At 44.9% G+C, this 24,413-nt stretch overlaps 1 protein-coding gene across 2 annotated transcripts in view; it reads right to left on the reverse strand.

Moving 5' to 3' along the window:
- Positions 1-24,413, reverse strand: part of LOC126428146 (N-chimaerin) — a 50,260-nt gene that overhangs the window by 12,754 nt on the left and 13,093 nt on the right. For both annotated transcript variants that reach the window (XM_050090055.1, XM_050090056.1), the window contains exons 4-6: positions 17,256-17,535; positions 6,734-6,869; positions 940-1,191 (exon numbers count right to left, since the gene is read on the reverse strand). In XM_050090055.1, coding sequence (XP_049946012.1) covers positions 940-1,191; positions 6,734-6,869; positions 17,256-17,535 — 668 coding nt within the window. The remainder of the gene's footprint in view (positions 1-939; positions 1,192-6,733; positions 6,870-17,255; positions 17,536-24,413) is intronic.

Here is a 24,413-nt window from a genome sequence, read left to right on the forward strand (position 1 = left end):
GGTGGCTCAATTTTCAAACTGTCTTAATTAGTTACTTCAGGAGACATAATCTGCAGGATCGATTGATTTCTGACGAGGAAGGAATGGTCTGTGAGGTGCTGCAGACTCGACTGCACGAACGGAAATACCGGGCCTGTGGTAGGTATCACAGTGATCACAGTTTCCACCAACAACGTGTCCATGTAGGCGTGTGCTGACGACACTGCTGATCCAAGTGGAAAAAGTGTCCGTAAATTCAAATGTAGTGACTGCAATTTATTTAGGTGATTACTTAGAGGGGAGAGTTAAGCATTTGTCAGTAGAATAAGACAAGCAGGGGCATCTGTCAAGGTCAGAAATTCCATGTTAACAGCGAAGTTCTAACAACTGCTTCTTCACAATCAACATGTATGACCCCCATTGAATTTTTTCACAATGGTGGAAGACTTTGTTCAACATACTACTCTAAACTGTCCATCAATGTGAAAGCTTTGTATCTCAGTAAACTAAGCTCCTGCAAGACAATATGTAACTGCAACCACTGAGAAACTCTGTGAAATGAATTCCGCAGACAACTACTTAATACCTTCCTTACTGATCATAATTTAACCCTGGACAATTTTTACTTGTTTGGGCCCCTGGAGGAGGAGTAAGGGTATAAAAATTAAGCAACAATATAATTGTTGAGAAGTACATGGGCAACTGGTAGGTGGAGTGACCTGTATTTTTGCAGTGAAGGGATCAGTCACGGTCTATCTAAGAATATCCACCTAAAATTTTGGTAGTCCTCACTATAATCCCAAATTCATTCTGCGATCGAACGCAGACATCGCATTACATCCATTATATGCACAATTATATGTCATGCTTTGAACAGTACAGAAAAATGCCACTTACAGATCAGCAATGATACAGAGCATATACCTGTAGGTCATGCCAAAAGGAGCAATAGGAGCAGACCTGTGTCAAGTGCCAGCTTGAGCGCCTCGACCTCCTCGGCGAAGCCGGACACGCGGTACAGGCCCTCCGTGTCCAGGCCGCGTCGCTCTATCTCCTCGACACAGCGCCTCACGACGCGCGGTACGTGGCTGCGCTGCTGCGATGCCAACGTCGTCAGGTCCAGGCCGAATACTCCGCGTACACCCTTCAGTTTGGGCAAACAGTCTGAGGGCACTTTTCGGGAGCATTTGCAGTGTGCAGAGAACCCACAGTCTAAAAAAAATAAAAGAGCCAAGGTAACAGCATTTCAATAGTGGGCATTAATCAGAGTGTAAGCGAGTGTCAGAGAGGGGACTTCAGGCAGTGCCTCCAATACAGCAAGTATTGATTTTCATTTCTAAAAATATTTTAGCACCCAGAAGAGGATTACCAAGCTAGATTAGTATCTTTCAGATTGCAAAAATTGAATCACACCATCTTACTGCATGAAAAACCCAATTTATATGAGAAGTGAACCAATGGAGACTGCATGGCTGGGGGCAGAAGGGGTGGTCTGGGTTGGAAAAGGGGAGAGGGTAACCAAGAAACAAGAAAGAACAGGAAGGAAAAAAGCAGGTGCAGTAAGATGGAGAGAGGGAGAGGAGGGAAGAGAGGGGAATGGCGGAAGGAGGAGATCAGAAGTGCAAGGGGGAAGGAGGAGGGGGAGGTCGAAGGGGGCAGGGGGAAGGGGAAGGCCAGAGGGAAGTGGTGTGAAACGGGAAGCTGGTGAGGTGAGAAAGGGGGAGGGGGAGAGGTGAGAGGGAGGTAAAGAGGAGAGGTGAGAGGAGGAGGGGAGGGGGGAGGTGAGAGGGAGGTAAAGAGGACAGGTGAGGGGGAGGTAAAGAGGACAGGTGAGGGGGAAGTGAGAGGGAGGTAAAGAAGATGGGTGAGAGGGAGGTAAGGAGGAGAGGTGAGAGGGAGGTAAGGAGGAGAGGTGAGAGGGAGGTAGAAAGAGGCAGAAGAGAGATGAAGAGGGGGAGAGGAGGAGGAGTGAGAGAGGGGGAGGGGAAAGAGAAATGAAGCGACACAGGGAGGGGAGAGACAGATGGAGGCATAAGGAGGGAAAGGCAGAGGGGAATGGAGGACAGGGGACAGGTGTGGAGGGATAGGATAGGGAAAGGGAGGGGAATAGAGGGATAGGGGAGGGGAGAGGAGGGAGGGCACGGGATATGGTGGGGGGGGGGGGGGGGCAGAGGGGCAGAGGAGCGGAGGGTCCGCAGAAGGTAGAGGGGGTGGTGGGAGAGGTTGGTTGGTTGGTTTGGGGTATAAAGGGACCAAACTACAGCGTCGTCATTCCCTTTTCCTTTATGCAAATGAGACTCAAGGTAAAACAACATCCAAAGTACATTTTGGAAAGTAAAAGGGAGATAAGGAATGGGGAACCACAAGTTAAAAAGAAAACAAATGGAACAAACAAAAAACAGGGGAAACATACACCACAAGAAAAAGTAAAAGAAGGTATTAAAACCATACAGCAGATGGTCTGGACTGGCTGATCACAAGTATAAAAAAGGATGAGCTAGTCACTCTGCAACACACTAAAATGTCCACTCCAAAAAGACAAGGCGAGATGAACACATGCAGGGAAAAGATGACCACCAAGACAAACAAATGCAAAGAAAGGGTGACAGAGCATTAAAATGGAGGGAGCGTGGAGGCCTTGGAGAGAAGGCCAAATGCCCACCCTTAGATGGTATGATTAAAAAAAAAACCTCACGAATAAAACGTAAAACTAAATCTGCTGTTGAGGCATTGTCAGCCAACACCGAAGGTAGAGTGTTGGGAAGGTTAAAAGTACGTCGCAAAGCAGCTAAAATTGGGCAGTTGGTTGGTTTATAAGAGGGGGGAAAGGACCAAACTGCAAGGTCATCGGTCCCTTGTTCCCAGTAAAATAATTACACAACGGAAAGAAGAAAAGAAAGGAAACGTAGAGCACAATAATATGAGAAAGGAAGAACAACAGAAGGACAACCAACACTGCTACAGACAAAAAACAGGAAAATAAAACCACAGAGAGGAGCAAGAAACAGGTAGAAGGAGTAAAAACAAGAGAGCAGATGACTGTGGCTGCCGGCCACGAGAATAAAAAGGAAAAGCCAGCCACTCTGTGACACTTTAGAACATCCACCCTAAAATCATTAGAGTGAAGAACACAAGGGGGCAAAGGACATGGTCTAAAACTTATATAGTATGATAAAACCGACCGTCGCGTATAAAACATAAAACTAAATTAGCCGATGAGGCATTGTCAGCTGAACTTAAAGGCAACGCATCCGGTAACTGAAGAGTCCATCGCAGGGCAGCCAAAGGAGGACAGCTCACCAAGATATGGGCCTCTGTCAGCCGGGCGCCACACCGACACTGAGGTGGGTCATCATGGCGCAGGAGGTAGCCATGTGACACCCAAGAGTGGCCAATGCGGAGCAGGCAGGGAACAACAGAGTCCCTGTGAGAGGCACGCATGGAGGGCTGCCACACATTCGTAATGTCCTTAATGGCACGCAGTTTGTTGTGCAGGCTAAGGTTATGCCATTTTGTCTCCCAAAGCCGCAAAACCTTGCGGCTTAGTAGTGAACGCAGGTCAGTTGCAGAGAAGCCTATCTCCATAAGCAGTTTCCACTTAGCCTGTTTGGCCAGCCTCTTGGCAAGTTCGTTGCCTGGGATTCCGATGTGACCTGGGGTCCTGACAAACACCACCGAACGACCGGACCGTTCCAGGGCATAGATGGACTCCTGGATGGTCGCTATCAAAGAATGACGAGGGTAGCACTGGTAGAGAGCTTGTAGGCTGCTCAAGGAGTCTGTATACAGAAGAAATGCCTCTCCAGGGCATGAACGGATGTGCTCAAGAGCACGAGATATAGCCACCAGTTTGGCAGTGAAACCACTGCAGCCAATGGGCAAGGAATGCTGTTCAATATGACCTCCATGGACATACGCGAAGCCGACGTGAGCATCAGCCATCGAGCTGTCGGTGTAAACCACTTCGTGGCCTCGGTACTTGTCAAGAATCGAGATGAAGTGGCAGCGGAGAGCTGGGGGGTTAACTGAGTCCTTAGGGACACGTGAAAATACCAAGCGAAGCCACGGCCTAGGTGTACACCATGGAGGTGTATGTGAATGGAAGTCAAATATAGGTGGTAAAGGCAAGGACGCCGGTTCATAAAGAAGGGATCGGATGCGAACTGCAATTGGAAGCCCTGACTTGGGCCGCCGATGCAGGAGATGAACTGTCGTGTGTGGGAAAAGGAGACGGTGATTCGAATGCGCAGGAGAACTATGAACGTGTGCTACGTAACTGGCCAGCAGTTGTGCACGCCTAATCTGCAATGGAGGCACTCCGGCTTCCACAAGGACGCTGGTCACTGGACTCGTCCTACGAGCTCCTGTTGCTGGGCGAACACTACAGTGGTGCACTGGGACGAGTAAACGCAACGCTGAGGGTGCAGCCGAACCATAAACCAGACTTCCATAGTCAAGGAGGGATTCAACCAGGGCTCTGAAGATCTGCAGCTGAGTAGAGCAATCTGCACCCCAGTTGGTCTTGCTAGGCAGCAGAGGGTATTGAGGTGCTGCCAGCACTTCCGCTCACACTGACAAAGGTGAGGAAACCAAGCCAATCGGGTGTCGAAAAAGTCCTAAGAATCAATATGTCTCCACTACAGTGAGTGGATTGTCATTTAGGTAAAGTTCTGGTTCCGGATGAATGGTACGACACTGACAGAAGTGCATAACACACGACTTTGCTTCAGAAAACTGGAAACCGTGGGCTAGAGCCCATGACTGCACCTTGACACAGAGGGGGTGGGGTGGTGAGCGCCACAGAGGGGGGGAGAGAGAGCCACAGTGGGGCGGACAGAGAGGTGCAGAGGGAGGTTACATATAGGATGAGCCAAAACATCATGACCATCTGCATAATAGCGTGTTTGATTCATCTTTGGAACACAATACAGTAGGGACTATGCCTAGTATGGATTCGAAAAGGCCTTCGTAGGTTGCCGGTGGTATCTAGAGGGGGTGGGGGGGGGGGGAAGAGAGAGAGAGAGAGAGAGAGAGAGAGAGAGAGAGAGAGAGAGAGAGAGAGAGAGAGAGAGCCACAGAGGGGGGGAGAGTGGGGGGGAGAGAGGGGGGGAGCCACAGAGGGGGGAGAGGGGGGGAGGGGGAGGGGGGAGAGAGAGGGGGGAGAAATGGGGGAGAGAGCCACAGAGAGGGGGAGGAGAGAGCCACAGAGAGGGGGAGGAGAGAGCCACAGAGAGGGGGAGGAGAGAGCCACAGAGAGGGGGAGGAGAGAGCCACAGAGAGGGGGAGGAGAGAGCCACAGGAGAGGGGGAGGAGAGAGCCACAGGAGAGGGAAGGGTATGAACAGGAAGAGGGGATTGACATGGAATTGGAGGGGCATGTGGAGAGGAAAAGGGGATGTGGGGAGACACGGGTGTGGGGGAGGTAGAGAGAGGTGTGGGGGAGTAGGGTCATGACTGGAGTGAGGGTGGTGGGGAGAGTGAGGTTGGCGCCCCTAAGCTCCATTCCTCTGTCCCTCCACTCCCCAATTTTCCCTTTCCCACTTCCCCATCTCCCCTTACCATCTCTCTCTCTCTTCTCCCTCTCTCTCTCACCTTTCCCCCTTCTTCCTCCTCTCACCTCTCCACCCTCTCCCTTTCTCACCTCTGCCCCTCACGGAGAGTGGTAGGGTAAGAGTGGCAGGGTGAGTGAGAGTGGCAGAGTGAGTGAGAGTGGCAGGGAGAGAGGAGGGGTGAAGAGAGGGTCAGGGTGGTGGTGAGACAAGGGTTGGAGGGAGAGGTTGTGGGAAAGTGAGAGTGAGGGGGTGATTGGAATAGAGGGAGAATGGAGCGGCATTAAAGGAATAAATACAGGAGGGGTGGCATAGCAGTTGGAAAGGTGGGGAGGGATGGAGTCTAGAGTGTGTGTGTGTGTGTGTGTGTGTGTGTGTGTGTGTGTGTGTTTGGGGGGGGGGGGTTATATAGGGGAGGAGGGAGATCAGAGTACAATGGGTATATAAGCCAATTCCATGGACAGCTCAAAAACACTGCATGGAACTTTAGTTTGGCCATACTTGCACACTTTGAGACCACTTGTTCACAGTGTAATGTGTCTGAATCCACATTTTCTATAAATAAACCACGGCAGCCTTAATTATGACACTTCATTTTTTCATAAAAATCTAATGTTGTACACCTGTTTTGAAACTGTGTTGTCTCGGCCACACACAATAGCTTTTGAATTCTGGCACCTTTTAAAATCACATGCTGTAGGCAAAATAATGTTTCTGAGTTTGTTTGCTAGCCTTTAAGTCTCATTCTCTGCAACAAAAATGGAGAAGTTTTCACAAAATAGGTATTTCTTTGTTTTCTTTACAGTATCTTCTAATAACATCTCCATGGACAATGTCAATTGTATATTTATGGTAAGCACTCTGCTTCTAGATACGCGAAACCATGCACTTTCAAATCTTTTCTTCTACTGTAATTTGCGTACGTTTGACTTACTCCACTTTCGTTAGGTAGTTCTGTCACCTACTCTACCAGCGCTGTCACACTGTTCTCCTTGTCGCTATCAATAAATTTAATGGCAGTAACAGCAAGATATCACAACTGTTCACAAAGACACTTTTTGGAATCAGTTTTCATGCTCCAGTTACCTAAGTTAGTTCCCGATATAGCTGAGTTTACGGTTCTGTTTCTGGAGTAACAGCAAAAAACTGTTTTTAGACACATAATGGCAGAGAATTAGAACCTCACAATACAAAAGAATAACTTACCTTCGCATTTAACTCCTTGTGCTGTGAAGCCCCAAAGAAAGTTTCCACAAAATTCACACCAATTCAGTCCTTTGAATGTGTGTATTTTAAAATTATGTGGCTTGCTGAAATCTATGTCTACAGATGAATCAGCAACCTGTAACACAGAAGCAGTTGATAAGTGGTCTGGAAGTAATGAGCTGTGATTAAGATCATAACTTATGAAGTGAGAGCCTGTAATTATAAAACAGAAAATGAAAAAATAATTTCACATTACAGCAGGATCAGTTTGTCTTTATTCCAGACAATGACCTGGTCACCTGAAAGATAATGTTTTCCAGATTTCACACCAGTCCCATAAGCATGGCGCTAGTAGTGCCACAATGATGAAGCAAACCACATTTGCTTTAAATACACACTGTAACAGTCACGTGCATTAGTTACATTTTAGATTGGACACGGTGAGTCGACATTCACCAAGAATACCACATCGACACTTCATCGAGTTTGAGTGAGGTCGTGTAATAGAGCTACGAGAAGCCGGATGTTCCTCCTGCGATACTGCAAAAAGACTCGGCAGGAATGCAGGCACTGTACACGACTCCTGGCAGCGGTGGTCACTGGAAGGTGACTCTGGATGGCCACACGGCACTATTGAGAAAGAAGAGCATCATATTTGGTGTACGGCTCTGGCGCACTGTACTGCATCTGCAGCAGCAATTTGAGCAGTGTTTGGCACCACAGTGACACAATGGACTTTTACAAATTAGTAACATGAAGGACAGCTCTGAGCCGCACATTCTGTAGCGTCCATTCCACTGACCCCAAACAACCACCACTTGCAACTTCAGTGGTGTCAAGAGAGAGCTTTTTGGAGGGCAGGGTGGAGGTCTCTGGTGTTTTCTGATGATAGCTGGTTCTGCCTCAGTGCCAATGATGGCGGTGTGTCAGTTAGGAGATGGTAGGCTGAGAGCCTGTAACCAACATGTCTGCATTCTCTAGACACACTGTACCCAAACATGGAGTTATGGTCTGGCATGTGATTTCATATGACTCTCTTGGTTGTCTTTCACACACTGACAGAAAATTTATATGTCAATCTCATGGTTTGATGTGTTGTGCTGTCATTCGTGTACAGCATTCCAAGGAGTGTTTTCCTAAAGGTTGATACTTACCCAAATACTGCTGTTGTAACCCAACATGCTCTACAGAGTGTCAACATATTTCCTTGGCATGCTAAATAACCAGATCTGTCTCCAATTGAGCACATTCAGAAAATGATCAGATGAAAACTCAGGCACCATTCACAACCAGGATTATTGGTCCCTGTATTGTATTGTTTTGTTTTAGGGTGCAAAAACAACTACGGTCATATGCACCTGTGTCAAAATTGTAAAACAAGAAGACAACGAGACAAGTTAAAAACAACTACAGGACAATTCTAATCGACGGAAGAGAAGACAGCTAAAAACAGGGACATGGAGAAAGGTCTATATAATATGCCATACAGAAATGGAAGTCCAGAACTGATAATTAAATGGTCTTCACCATATTGCTATTACAAATAAGAAGTAAAACGCGGTCGACTGCTCACAAATCGTTCAGTAAAACGGCTAATAACTCAGACGGCAAACACAAACAAGAATGTAAGCAGTTATAAAAAGGGCATTCCATCAGGAAATGGCGGACTGTCAAAAGTTGAGTGCAATGTGCACAAGGCGGTGGGGGAGCACCACTTAACAAATGGCAATTGCTAAAAAGACAGTGCCCGATACACGACCTAGCTAAAATGATCTCCTCGCAGCGATACAGCCGAGAGGAAGTCGTCGGAGTTGCTGGAAGAGACTTAAAAACCCGGAGCTCGTTCTCGTGAAGGGAGGATCAGTGACGACGACAAAGTGATACCACCTTCTAACAGACGGCAACACAGAGGGTGTCAGAGGGAATGCAAAAACTAACAGGCTGAGGTACGAGGACTGCAGCCTCAGCAGCAGCGTCACTGACCTCATTTCCTGTCAGACCGACACGACCGGGAACCCACACAAACATCACAATGGCTCCATCAAGCGTGAGCAAGTGACAGCTTTCCTGGATCTGTCGCACTGAGGGAAGGAGTACAGTACACAGAGGCTTTGAAGGACACAGAAAGAGTCTGAGCAGATGATGCAATTGAATAGCCAGTGTTGCTGGATGTACAGCATGGCCTGTTACAGGGCAAAGAGCTCTGCTATAAATATCAAGCAGTGTTCCAGAAGCCAATACCGAAAAACGTCGCTGCCAATGATGGATGCGCACCTGACACCACGGTCAGACCGAGAGCTATCACAGTGTACACAAAGGTACTATTGCCTAAGTTCAGTGTGAAGATCGTGAAACTGGAGGCGACAGAGTGAGGCTGGAGTGGTGTCCTTAGGAAACGAATGAAAGCCGAGGTGAACACGGGCTGCTGCACGAAGGCGAGGTGATGAAGGGTTTATACCCACCGGGTAAGTCGCACGTAGCACAAAGTTAATCCGAAGGAGCAAGAGCCGAAAGCGAACTACGTAAGGTAACAGAGAAGAGGGACGCACCCCATACTGGCGATCACAGAAGTCGTCGAAGAAGAAGGTGTGAGATGGGTGGCCATGCGTGGCAGACAAACGACACGCATATCTGCTGAGGAGAAACTCACAGCGGTAGTTTAGCAGCTTCTACGAACAGACTCTCAATCGGGCTAGTGTAAATGGATGCCACGATGGTGGATAGTACTGAGACAGCGTTAAGAGGGACGGACGTGCAAATGCATAAATGAGACACCCATACTTTAGTTTCAAACAGCCACGGGACCGGTAGAAAGAGAGGAAGGTCATTGGATCTGCTCCCTGGGAAGTACCACTGAGGGCACGTAGGACATTGACGGACTACGTACAGCAGGCTGCCAGGTTAAGACACGCAGGGAGGACCAAGAAAGTTTCCTACGGAGTACGAACCCCGGGAATTTTGTAGTTTCAATGAATGGAAGAACAACAGGCCCAAGATGTAAAGGTGGAGGAAGAAACCAATTGTGCCACCAGAAATTCATACAAATGGTTTTATCAGGGTGCAACTCAATGAGACAGCTCCTTGCAGAATGGCAATAGATGGCAAAATCGTCAACAATAGGGGAGCCGAAGATGCACAGTGGGAAACAGGCCGTTACAGGGTTAATGGTGATAGCAGAAAGAATGACACTCAGGACAGACCTCTGAGGCACACCGATTTCCTGTATAAAGGTGTCTGACAAAGCAGAACCCACACATACCTTGAAACCTTAGTCTTTTAAAAATTCCTGAAGGAAATGGCGCAGGTGGCCACGGAAGACCCACGTGTAGAGAGTACGGAGGATACCAGTTCTCCGGCAAGTGTCATAGGCTTTCTCCGAAAACGCGGCCATAGTCTGGGATTTCTGCTGAAAACCATTCATGACATGGGCGGACAAAGTAACAAGATGGTCAACTGCAGAATGGTGCACTCGAAATCCACATTGTGCAGCGGTAAGTAAATGGCGAGACTCGAGGCACTGTAGCAGCTGGCCATGAATCGTACATTCCATCACCTTGCAAACATAGCTGGTGAGAGATATGGGGCAGTAGCTAGAAAGAAGGTGTTTGTCCTTACCGGACTTAGGTATGAGTATGTCAGTGGCTTCATGCCAGCGTCTGGGAAACGTGCCCTCTGTCCAGATGCGGTTGTACGTATGAAGCAGAAAGTACTTGCCTGCAAAAGAGAGGTGCTACAACATCCGAATGTGAACATCATCCGGCCCTGGGGCAGAGGATCGGGATGAAGGTGGGAACACGATCTAGCTCCCTCGTAGTAAAGGCAGCATTGTAGCACTCACGATTCTGAAAACAAAGGGTACCACGTGAGCCCCCCTCCGCTCGTTTCCAATGGAGGAAGGCAGGGTGACATCTGCTACTTTCAGGCTGAAAATTGGGAAATGGATCTTGGTCCCAGGGAGCTGTCGGAGGTTGGCCCACACAATGGAAGAGGGAGTGGAACTGATAAAAGGAATTAGTGAATGAAATCCAGCTAGCTGTTTTGCTACCCCAAAGAAGGCAAAGACATTGTGGAGGCAACTGTTTATAAAGAATGCGGTTTGCCATCATAGGGTGATGGTTAAAAATGTGACGAGCACAACCAACGCAGCACACCTCAGTCTACCGAGGGACCAAGACACGGTGTGGTAACGAGGAAGTGTGAGGAAAGGGATGTTCCATTGCAGTAAGGATAACGTTTGTGTCGTAGTCTCCCTGGTCATCACAACTGGCGAAATGTTGTTCATCAAAGGTTGTAAGGGAGGAGTAAAGCCACCAGTCAGCCTAAGTAAGCTGCCGTTTGGGTGTGCACGTAGGTGGGACAGGAGTCAGCAAAAAAGTAGCGCACAGGAAATGATCGCTCAAGTATGTGTCAGAGAGAACGGACTACTCAAGACAGTGACAAGCTGGGCAATGCAGAGGGATAGGTCCAAATGGAAATAGGTGTGCGAGGAGTTGGAATGTGGGTGCTCCAATGTTATGGCAGAAGAGGTCGAGTTGATTAAGAAGATCAGCCAAGAGGACAACTCTCTGACAGGTTCTGACAGAACCCGAAAGGGGTGATGCGCAGATGGTGACTTCGCCCTGTGAGGCAAAAGTTTGGTGGTGTGTTTGCACAGCTGGAGGAGACAGGGACACTACCATGACACTGGGCAATTTCACAACAGCGGTGCTAAATTTGAGGTCGCATTTCTGCGTGGCCATGTCCTTCATGGAGTGGGATGTAGCAAGAACAGTAATATAAGTGCCAGATGGTAGAATGCAGTGTTTCCTAATAGCGAACAACTTGTGAGTGATCAGGTAAGGCACTTTTTCCTTCACCAGGATCTCCAAGACAGCCCGCTCATCGAGATAAATGGGACAACTGCGGAAGGAGGCGGCATGCTCGCCATTGCAATTGATGCAATGGGGAGGAGCAAGTGGACAATCGTCCTCGTGAGCATCCCTACCACAGGTTACACATTTGGCTGGGTGTCGACAAGATCCCTGAATGTGGTTGTAACGATGACACTGGCAGCAGCTCATTGGGTCTGGAATACACAGCAAGACTGTGATAACTTCATAACCTGCTTTGATCTTTGACAGAAGAACCACTCTATTAAAAGTGAGAAAGGGAGTACTTAAGGACACTAAGGAGGTATCTACTTTTTTCATCACTAAATGGACTGCGATGACACCCTGATCAGAGAGGTACGTTCAGATTTCTGCCTCAGTCAGACCATCAGCAGCCTACAATAAATAGCTCCGTGGGAAGAATTCAGCATTCAATGGACCTCGACACAAACAGGATAGCCACAGAGGAGCGAAGCTGCAAGCACTTTTTGTGCTTCAGAATCTGAAGCAGTCTCCAAAAGCAAAGTGCCACTGCATAAACGAGAGTGGGATTTCACAGGGCCAGAAATTGCATCAACAACTTTCTGAATAGTAAACAGATTTACTGTAGCGAACGACTGACCGTCTTCAGTACGTGAAACGACGAGGAACCGTGGTGCAGCTGGGAGGGTCTTTGAATCGTTAGCCCCATTCTCTTTACGTTTCGTAGCCACTGATTGTGAAGACGATTGGCTCATTGCGAGAAAATCCGCCATGATTGCTAGCATCTCCAATAGTATGCTGCTTCCAACTGGGGGAAGGTTAAAAATAGCTGGATGATGTTTTAGGGAAAGATTCAATGCCCTTCGGGAAACAAAAATGTCTGGAAAGTGTTTTAGGGGAAACATACATCTACACCTACATTTATACTCCGCAAGCCACCAAACGGTGTGTGGCGGAGAGCACTTTACGTGTCACTGTCATTACCTCCCTTTTCTGTTCCAGTTGCATATGGTTTGCGAGAAGAATGACTGTCGGAAAGCCTCCGTGTGCGCTCGAATCTCTGTAATCTTACATTCGTGATCTCCTCTGGAGGTATAAGTAGGGGGAAGCAATATATTCGATACCTCATCCAGAAACGCATCCTCTCGAAACCTGGCAAGCAAGCTACACCGCGATCCAGAGCGCCTCTCTTGCAGAGTCTGCCACTTGAGTTTGCTAAACATTTCCGTAATGCTAACACAGTTACCAAATAACCCTGTGACGAAACGCGTCGCTCTTCTTTGGATCTTCTCTATCTCCTCCGTCAACCCGATCTGGTACGGATCCCACACTGATGAGCAATACTCAAGTATAGGTGGTACGAGTGTTTTGTAAGCCACCTCCTTTGTTGATGGACTACATTTTCTAAGCACTCTCCCAATGAATCTCAACCTGGTACCTGCCTTACTAACAATTAATTTTATATGATCATTCCACTTCAAATCGTTCCGTACGCATACTCCCAGATATTTTACAGAAGTAACTGCTACCAGTGTTTGTTCCGCTATCATATAATCATACAATAAAGGATCCTTCTTTCTATGTATTCGCAATACATTACATTTGTCTATGTTAAGGGTCAGTTGCCACTCCCTGCACCAAGTGCCTATCTGCTGCTGATCTTCCTGCATTTCGCTACAATTTTCCAATGCTGCAACTTCTCTGTATACTACAGCATCATCCGCGAAAAGCCGCATGGAACTTCCGACACTATCTACTACAATTCCCGTGAAGAAACAGAGCAATAACTGAAACAGGTAAAAAAAAGGGTTCATTGGGGACTTTAAATTCTGACATATCGTATTCTAATTTTATACCTTCCTAATATATTAGCCACAGAGAACATACTGTGTCACAATACTTTCTATATCTACATGTTATGCAGGAAGTTCTAAAAACTGTCAGATACATCTTCTCAAATGCAAAAACACAGGGACAGTTCAAATCCTTCACGGAAAGAAATGAACAGTGAGAAGTTTCCTGGTGATGTACCTGGGTATGGCTTAGTGAGATGGGTATGAGTGGGCATTGTTCTATGCACATTTTTCCAATCACTTGTTCTGAACAATCAGTTTCTGCAATAAAATAAAAACTGTTTCTAACCATATGACTCACTATGGTTGCTGTATGTGATTTTCATTACAGACGTTCAGAATTCGTAATTCTGAAAGCAGATGGTCCTAATGTTTTGGCTTACCAGCATATATAGTCTCTCTCCCTGCCCCCCGGGCGCAGCGCATGTCAAAAATGAGATATAAGGTGAAGATCTTCGGACATTTCTTTCACAATAACAAATGTGTGTCAACCGTACCTTACAAAATTGCTGCAAGCACATATGTAATTAAAACTTATATGAAAATAATATAAAGAAAAAGAAGCTCCCTGTGACAGGACTTGTCACAATAGGGAAAAAGAGTTCATATTTTTTAAAATTAGATACAGAAGAGATCAGGCTCATGTGTTGCTCAGGCTTATGAGTTGTCACACCACACAAGTTCAGCTACTGGCATTGAATAGAATGACAAACACTAATTGAGGCAAGCAGTGCCAAATTACTGAGTTATGTGGCATACAACAAGATTCCCCAAAGACCAAAGACCACTTGGGGCTTAGGAAACTTTAAGGAAGTCACTGTGTTAAATTCCAGTGTAGGTACCAGAGAATATGGACCTGCAAGGATTTTAGTGGGAGTAAACACACATCGTTTTCAAAAATCTGACTATCACGCTTAGCTAAATGAGGAAAGAGAGCCTCCACTCACCCAAAAAAAGGAGCTTCGGAAGGGAGATAGTCAGAATAAGAGAACCAGACTGATTCTTTGGCTTTCAAATTATATAGTCTTCTTCTGTGCTGATAGAAAAGAGTGCTGTCAACCTTCCACAGGTACGGCTTCTGAAAAAGAATGAAAAATTCAGAAGCTGGAGGGCTGCTCTAGTGCACAAGTGTGCATGTTCACAACTTTGCTTGCCAGATGAGTGGTGGAGTGCCTAAAACTTCAGACAGGGCTACAACAACCAGAAAAAGTCATTAAAAGTCTGTCCTCTAAATCTACGTAAGATGTTGCAACATGAATAAAGATCATCTATGCATCACCACCACTACTACCACCTTCATGTAGTCTGTTTCAGAAGTACAGCTATGTCTTTTCTTGTGTGCCCACTACATTTCTCTCCCCACTCTGTTCAGTCTTCTCCTTTCTTCATCACACATTCCTCCACTCCAGCACACCTACATAACATCATCATCCTCTTTCCACTCACATAACAGTGCTGCTCAATACCTGCAGGTTATTCTGCAAGTTTTGCTATCTCCATTACTATACATCCTTAAATACGAGTAGAACAGCCCACTGGATTAATTTGACATCCTTCTATCGAGTAAGCATACATTACACCAGTTCCGAAACATTTTACTACTAACAGGAAAGTCATATTTCTATTGACACTAGGCACTACAATAAATACATGATGAGCACTACTTCTCCAGATTGACTAATTGCACACTGCAAACATGTAATTGCAACTACCAGTGTGAGGAGTGGTGGTGGTGGTGGTGGTGGTTGCGGGGGAGGGGGGGGGGGGGGGGGGGAGGAGGAGGAGGAAGGGGAAATGCACTTTATGACTATCAGGAGTGATACACAGCAAATTTTGTTAGACTGTGCAAGAAGAGTTCTCTCATTGTGTGTGCACAGAACACGTTGGGCTCCTCACTTTTCTGCATTTCACTTTAGTGTAATGTTGACCAAATACAATCAGATATGTCCATACTCATCCCTGAATATGCATACTGTCTCAAAGCAATGTACACTCGTCCATTAATCACTTGCGTATACAGGGTGCCCTAAAATTCCCCTTTCGAACTTCTAGGACTTGTAGAAGGGACTGAGCCGACAATACTTAGAACTGGAACCCATGAGCAGAAACATACCATTTCTGTGCTGCAGCCATTCGAAAACATGTTTGCTAGGTAGGTATGCAACGAGTAGTCACAGTCGGAGATGCTTACGTACGATCTAATTCGAATTCTCTGACCCGGTTTGACCTTCATTCACGCGTCTGCTAGTGTCGGAGCAACAAGGCTGAGTATGCAGTTGCAGAATACGGCGACACGACCCTTCTGTACAGTGAAGCTCACGGTAATGGAACAGCTGCTCGCCACGTTTATTGAGACCATTATCCATGACGTCTGACTCCATCACGTACCATTTTCACCACAATTACGCGACGGCTTCGAGAAAGGAGCACCTTCACTGTCAGCAGGCATGACTGTGGTGTTCAAAGGAGATGCTGCACACCCACATTGGGAGATACCATACTGCATCATGCTTCAATGAATATTAATGAGTGGATTGTAACACTGATGCACTGGATCACAACTAATAAATTAATTATAAATTTTTAACTAGATGTGGCACAGAAATAGTACGGTTCTGGGCATAGGTTCCAGTTCAAAATACTGAATACTCAATCCTCTCTCTATGTCCTAGAAGTTTGTTAGGAGAATTTTAGAGCACCCCGTGTATGCATACAGTGGTGTTTCCCAATTCATGTCACACACACTTTTAGAGGTTGTAGAGAGGATGCAGAAGTTCAACTTTTAAATAGGAGTCCACACCTGGAAACGTCATCTGATGACACTACAAAGCGTCAAAGTTATAGGTGCTCCTGCCTGTGAACATATGTATATACAGGGCAATTCCGTGATGATATTACAAACTTTCAAGGATGATGGAGACGGATAAATGCATCAATTTGAGGTAAGGGTCCCTAATCTGGAAATTAATGAGTCGAAAGTTACAAGCAAAAATCATTTGGATACCTCTGACAGTGGAATACGTGTACTGGTAACATTGCTAATAACGTAGCGTATGCAACTTTCAGAGGTGGTAGTATGGACCATGACAAGAAAAAATGTCTAGTAAACAGGGGCTCTAAAATGCATACTTGAGGTCCATGAGCACTTGTTCATCTTCACTTGTACGAAACACATCTCCTTTATTGCCCCTAGCTCATTAAGATACCCATTTTAGAGCACACATTTACTAGACTTTTTTTCTTGTTTTGGTCCATGCTACCACCTCTGAAAGTTGCCTACCCAACAATCTAAGCAACAACAGTACCGGTATATGTATTTCATGGTCAGAGGTATCAGAACAGTTTCTGCTTATAGGCTTTGACTCATTCGTTTCCGGTACAGCGACACTTACCTTAAATTGATACATTTATCCTTCTCTATCATCCTTGACAGTTTGTATCATCATCACAGAATCACCCTGTATATACACGCACATTCAGGCACTGGCACTTACAACTACAGCGATCTATAGCGTTGTCCGATGACAGTTCCGGACATGGGTTCTTATGTAAAACTTGATCTACTAAGTTCCGTCTACAGCCTCTAGAAGTGTGTAACATGAATTGTAAAATGCCCTGTATATCCGTATGTGTGACATATGTCTTACCTAAAGTCAACTGACAGATCATATGTATGAAAAATGATCCTTGAGCAAATAGCTTATTACTACTAGATAGAATAAAAAATACTGACACAAGTAGAACAAACAATTTCTTGAGATATAGTGTGTGTATTAGAATATGTAGAAATAAAGAGCTACGAATTTATTAAGATCTTACATCTGAACCAGAAATCTGCGAAGCTTCCCTCTCAGCTTGCAGCAGTGAGACATTACAGCCAATTACAGCCCTTCTCTTCAGCTTATTGAGTGTCACGTATGGCGAAGTCTCATAACAACTGATGCTGTCCATCAGCTCTATGTAGGAACGGGCATGTGTCTCTATGTAGAGCGTTACCAGGCCATCGGCTACGAGGTCGTGTACCGTGTCGAATCGCTTGTCCAGCACGTAGTGCTGCCCGTCATAGTAGAGTTTGTAATGCTTCAGCTTGCCACCAAACCTGTAGAGCATTCACAACTGTTATGAACCTATATCCTTCGAAAAATATAAAAAATCTGCATATAAAAATTCTTTATATTAGGAAAAAACACTTGCTGAAAGGCATAACATGACAAATTACTACAAAATTTTTTTGAGAACCAAATGCCAGGGATTTTTCCAAGCCTGTTTTACCAACACTGACATACTTTGTACAACTTTAGGTAGGGCATTCATAAACCTTTCCCTTAAAATACAGTCCACAGTGACTCCTCATATAGGTTGAGACCTATGTAATGTTTATTTGACAAGTATACCAGACTCCACAAACATAACCAGATGCAGAGCTCCAACTTCACACTTTAATAGATATACAATGATGAATTCATATGAAAATTTTAAAAGTACTCTAATACTTCTAATTGTAACAATGAACAAAAATCTTCCACATCGTTTTTTGACATACTCTCCCTAACGTTGAATGCACATATTCCACCACTTTGGAAGTGCATAGGTGTGATGATGAAAGAATTCTTTTATTTGAGTGTGTAGCCAGTCGTGCATGGTGGTTTACATCTCTTCGTCACTTCTGAAATGCCTGCCATCCACTGATTCTTTGAGTGCACCGAACAGATGAAAATCTGAAGTGAGGGCTGGTGAATTAGGAGGATGTACCAGACTTTACAATTTAATTCCCTGAATAGTCTCAAATTACTCCACTTCCGCCTTAGAAGAGAATGAGCACAACTTTTCCAGCAGACGGCTGAGCGCAGAATATTTCTGGTTTCGACAATGAGGTGAGGCGCCATTCCTCACTCGACTTTTTCGTTCCTGGTTAGTGACAGTGGACCGGAGTTTTATCACCTGTCACGATTTTTCCCGGAAATGTGTCACCTTCGATGTCAAAACAATGCAAAAGTTCTTCACAGGCATCAAGCGATGGTCTTTCAATTCGGCGGTTGACTGATGTTGTCATCCATCTCGTAGACACCCTATTGAAGTGTGGTACACCGTGAAGAATATTCTGCGCCAAACCAATAATAATCTTCAAAAATGTGGCTATTTTGTTCGGAGTTCCGCGTGTTCTCCTTTACGAGCTCCTCCAGTAACGCAATGTTCTTGTCCGACACTACGCGGTGATCCTGTCCTGGTCTTGGGGCACTCTTCACAGAAGTTACGTAACTTCTAAACTTGCTACTCCACTTGTACGCTAGCTGCAACAGCAAACACAAAGCACCGTACTGTGCTGTCATTCTACGATTTACACAAAAAAAGCATCAGAGACGGCTGCTCAATTGCCACACATATTGACGGCGGGGTAGGCACCTTGTTGTAGATGCTGCTGCCTTCTCCTGAGCTGTAACATTACTCTGCCACCTGTCTGCCACTTTCTGAACCTCAAATAACATGACTGCCACCTACCAACCATTACACAACTTTTCGAAATATTATGGAACGTCCAAAGTTTTCATCTCATTTACCCTCGAACTTACCTTTTTCCTCTCTGAACTCATAGTTTTACCTGGAGGTGCAGATGGTTCTCTCTCAAGTCTTGAAGATGTTTCATTATCTTACCAATCAATAACTCACAAAAGAAATCTTTACATAATGTTTATTTTCTACTTGCAAGCCCGAATCAGAAAACTGATAATAGCTGAAAATTTAACGTGGCTGAAATCAGTGCTGCCATTGTTACAGGATCTACCGAGCTACACTTTGTAATGAAAACCTGTTGCTCAATCCAGTTTACAATTTATATGACCAAATAAAACACGGTTCTGACTTTTGACAAATGTTACAAATGTTAGGAGCAGTTTCAAAAAAGGAAATTGAAAGCAAGAACTTGAATCAGAGACAGTTGACTGACCAAATACAAGTACAATGATTAGTAATACAGAACACAAAAGTTCAAGCAAGTTTTATGTTATAATCAAAGCATAAATTAAGTAACACCACAATGACTTTTAATATGTGACAATTTAGTTGAAAGAAAAAAAGAATTTTCAGTCTAAAATAACTGCTTCAGTGTCAATCAAGTGCTTGCTACCAATCTTGTACTGTTGAAGAGTGGTGAATTCAATAGAATTTTATCATAAGGTCACTACAGCAAATATGGTAATTGGCAATTGAAAGATACTACCATTGCTGACAAATGTGGATATTTGAAGTTTATGTTCAGTGCACCTGACACACTTTTTTTGTATTGATATTTCCTTTTCTCGTTAAGATGAGTCATCTGGTTCTAAAACTTTTCAAACCTTCCTCTGAAAGTACCACAGCTGTTTGACAATGGAATGAATATTTTAAGGCCAACTCCTAACATCACAGAAATTGACAAGATGCCTTCTGCAGACGTGTCACTAATGTTTCTATGTGTGTTCTTGTACTGTCTATATTAACATGTATCAGCAGCTACAAGGTAACCAATGGGGTGTATTTTAACAGAGAAATGTTGAAGTTTCGTCTAATGTAAGTAATGCAGTTTCACACAACATACCAGTACTCACAAAAAAGGAGAGTCCAGTGCTGAGCTAAAACAATACACGAAAATCAACTGGGCGATACAAGGGCAAAAATCACAGTAACTGAAATCACATGCTAGAATCTACAGTCTTATGTAACACAACACAACAATGTCTAAACTTTTTTGTCGTATGACATTTTTTAAAATTGCTGTAAATCTAAGTATTCTGGTACAAATGTGCTGAAACCAAATAAGCTGGTTTTGGTCCTACTCCTACCTCTGAACACCACTATGCAACAATATCTACGCCACCCCACATAAATCCCTCTGCCAACAAAACCCACAAGGACGCGGTTTTCAATCGTATCCACAAAAAATTTTCACCTACAAAAATTCCAGTCTTTTTTAAAAGTATAATCTTCAACCCCACACCTGAACTGAATCAAGCCAGAACCAAAACTTCAGCAACATTTCTGATCTTATCCTATCTTCCGTGCACCCATCTAGGACAGTAATATTTCTTCTCCCGATATGTCGGCTGTTAAGCTCACAGCCATCGAGGTGAGTCTGTGACTTAATTAAAACTGTGTAACACAGTAATATACAGTGACTCATTACATCAAACGGTTCTAATTAAGTAGTTTTGCTGTCCCTGGTAGAAGTCCAAAAACTGATGGAAATTCTGTTTGCTGGAAAAACTCCAAGAAACATGTTTTTGATCTTGTTTGTACGTCAGTCTAGAGTTCAGTGGCTCAGTTAACAGTGGTAGACAAAAATACTGAAACACAGCAACAAATGCACGCTTGAAAAGAAAAGCAAATGCCAGCCAAGCCTGCAGGTTGCACTGTTTTATTTGAAAACAAGCCAGCACCTGTGCAATGTCCTCAACACATTGTGACAGTCAGTCGTCGTCTGAACAGTGTACTCTGTAGTTACGATGCATTATCTAGGAGCTCCGTGTATTCGAATGTGGGCACACTGTCGGTGCCCGTACAGTTGGTGCTTCTGTGACCGAGGGAGCTGAAGTGTTCTGTGTTCCAAGAGTCACTGTATCGAAGATTAGAACCACGTACAACGTAAGCGGAAAAACATCAGTCGCAAGTCACAATTCGGACGAAACTGTGCCGAGTGACTGTGATGGTTCGTCACCGAAGAGGATCGTGACGGAAAAGGACAACAGTTGCAAAAGTCACTGCACAACTGACTGTCACAACATGAAGGGAGCTCCGTAAGCAGCGAATTGCAGAGTGAGCCGGTATTCCAAAACAATTAATCAGTGGTGCAAATGCCCCTAACAGGAAAATGTGGTGCAGAAGTGAGCCATGTGTACTTCCATCTTTCCACGGCTCGTTTCCTGAGCATCGTGCGGAGCCAATATTTTTGGTAATCGACAGTGTTTGGGCGCGATCGGGCTCTAGCATCTCGTTGCTGTCTTTTATTGTTTCGCTTCTATTTAATTTTTCCGCGATTGTTCAGGGTTGCTCTTTTATGAAGCTCTTTCGTTTGAACTCCCGCCCGTAGTGTACCCACTATCGATTGCGAGTTCCGTCTTTGGTGTACTTAGAAACTGTAGGTTGGTAACACGACCGACTCACGTGTTTACTGCAGCAGACTCTTTGGCCTGTACTATTTATAGGTGAGCGCGGTCACGCTGGAGGAGGTTGTCGCGCAGTGGCCTTCGTGTCTGCTCTGGTGATGTCGACATCCTACCTTCCGCGTACTGGTGGTTATCGAACACGCACTTCTACCCGCGGAGGAACGTCGGCCCGGTTGGGCCCCTCTGTCCGCTCTTCACTGGTTGTCCGCGGGAGGCGGATGGCAGTCTAATCGTCGCCTGCGTCGACGAAGGCAAACAAACAGTAACCATCGTGGGGCGGTGGAGCCGCCGTTCGGCGAAGGTTTGAGTCCGGGAGCAGTTCGGCTGGGTCGGTGTCTGCCGGGACGACTGGGGTAGTTCAGAATTGTGCACAGCAGTCCCGGACAAACGACGAAGTGCGCCGAGGGAAAGGAAAAAAGAAGTTAAGTGTGAATGTTTCAAGTTGATCGTCCTTTGGAATTGAGTTCATCCAGTCGTCTTTCCCGCCTTGTGGCAATCCTCTGTTCTGTTCACTGGTGCAATTCTGACAATGCAGATTCCTCCACGCATTGTTACTAACTGGTGTAGTGGCGTATTTTGGTAGTTATCTGTGTACGTTTGCACTTCTATGTTTTGGCAGTTCATCCTCCCACCCTATGGTTGCAGAATTTCGGGTGGGGAGTTAATTCCTTGTCTCCCAAGATCTAGTGCTGTATTATTAACTTTAATTCTAGTTCAGTCTAGTGTTCTGTTAATCCCTGGGTATGTGTGTCTGCCATACTATTTGCGCCGTATTTATTCTAAGGGAGTTGCACTGACAGTCGTTAGGGGTTTGAGTCCTGTCACGGAGCTGATAAGGGGTCACATTTCGGCTTGTCAGTTGGAGGGTGTTGCCTTAGAGGTTTGTTAACATTGGCATGTCAGCGTTGTCTAGCGCTACCGGGACCTAAAGAAGAACATTGTGCTGATTAGGGAATGTTGTTATACGTTCTTGTTTTCATTTCGATATCTGTATTTGTGAAGGCAACCACATGAAGTAAGATATGTTCTGAAGCTATGCTGGATCTTGCACTCTTGGGATTTTTGGTTTTGTTTTGATCCCGACTATTTGGGTGTCAGGAATATGGAACTGTGTTATTAATGTTTGGATGCACGACAAGTCAGTACGTGTGTAGTGGCATGGTGTCCTCGTGAAGGCGTGCCCGCTAGATTGCTATTGCGGCTCCTCAAAGTGTAATTTCCACCTTACTAAAACCCCCTTGTTAAAAGGGAGGAAGGAAAAAAAAAACCTTTAGAAATACCTTCTATTTGCAATAACTATCTTACCTGTCGCTTAAGTAAATATCTGCTCAGTGATTAAGCTAATGGAAGCACCTGTCCTAAAAGCAACTAGCACAATTCTGTTATGGTGGCCCTCGTGCCTATTTTGGACCGAAAGATTGTATAAACAGGCTTACATGCTCCGTATCGAACTTCTGATGTTGTGTTTTGAGTGACTGTGGATTATTAAAATTGATTATAGTGCAAATGTTTGTATTTTACCAACTGTGTTTATAAGTTATTAATGTTATCAATATAATAGAGGGAAACATTCCACGAGGGAAAAATATATTTAAAAACAAAGATGATGTGATTTACCATACGAAAGCGCTGGCAGGTCAATAGAAACACAGACAGACACATACATACACACAAAATTCAAGCTTTCGCAACAAACTGTTGCTTCATCAGGAAAGAGGGAAGGAGAGGGAAAGACGAAAGGAAGTGGGTTTTAAGGGAGAGGGTAAGGAGTCATTCCAATCCCGGGAGCGGAAAGACTTACCTTAGGGTTTGGAATGACTCCTTACCCTCTCCCTTAAAACCCACTTCCTTTCGTCTTTCCCTCTCCTTCCCTCTTTCCTGATGAGGCAACAGTTTGTTGCGAAAGCTTGAATTTTGTGTGTATGTATGTGTCTGATTGTGTTTCTATCGACCTGCCAGCGCTTTCGTATGGTAAGTCACATCATCTTTGTTTTTAAATATATAAGTTATTAATGTGATTGACTGGAATGTAATACGAAAGTTTTAGGACCATAGGTTGTCCAGGTAGAAATTTTGAAGCCATGCTGTGTTGTGAATTCATGAATTTATGTTTTATATTGCAATGAGAATTTAAATGTGGTAAACCCACGCTTTCTGATTAACAATTAAAGATTTAAGAGTGCGTTCACTTAGGTGTTGTGTTATTATTATTTTTAAAAATTATAATAGGTGTTTTAGTTTCTTAAATTAAAGCCTTTCCAATTCGAAAGTGGTGGCCCTCCCATTTTGGGCAATTGTAAGCATCGAAGCAGGATTTACATAGATGGTGTTATGTATTGTAAGTTAAGAATAAATTATTTGTGTGTTAAATCATGTCTGATATGTCAATTCCTTGGCCCCATCCACACCTTGGTCATAGTCTTTTAATATTAAATGATCAGGCCACCGTTCCAAGAAGCACCTGGACTATTAAGCAATTGAAAAATGTCACTTTCTCAGACGAGTCCAGTTTCACATTCTTTCCAACTTCTGACCAAGTTTATTTCCCAAGAGTGAACGACAGCTGGGGATTTGGTGACGATTTAGGCAGCCATATTGTGGTTTCCAGTGGGCCTCACGGTTACTCTGCAAGGTCGCATCACTGCCAAGGATTATGTGACTAATTTGGCCCGTTCCCTGGTACAATCTTTGCTCACCAATAGCAACACTGTCCGAGACGACAAGATCCCAGTTCCCACAGGTTTCATTGTCCAGGACTGATTCTGTGAGAATGAGGACAGAATGCCGCACCTCCTCTGGCCATCGGTCACCAGATCTCAGTATTAACACAGTCTAACAT

This window comes from Schistocerca serialis, chromosome 12 (genome assembly GCF_023864345.2).
Source record: "Schistocerca serialis cubense isolate TAMUIC-IGC-003099 chromosome 12, iqSchSeri2.2, whole genome shotgun sequence".
Classification (NCBI taxonomy): domain Eukaryota; kingdom Metazoa; phylum Arthropoda; class Insecta; order Orthoptera; family Acrididae; genus Schistocerca; species Schistocerca serialis.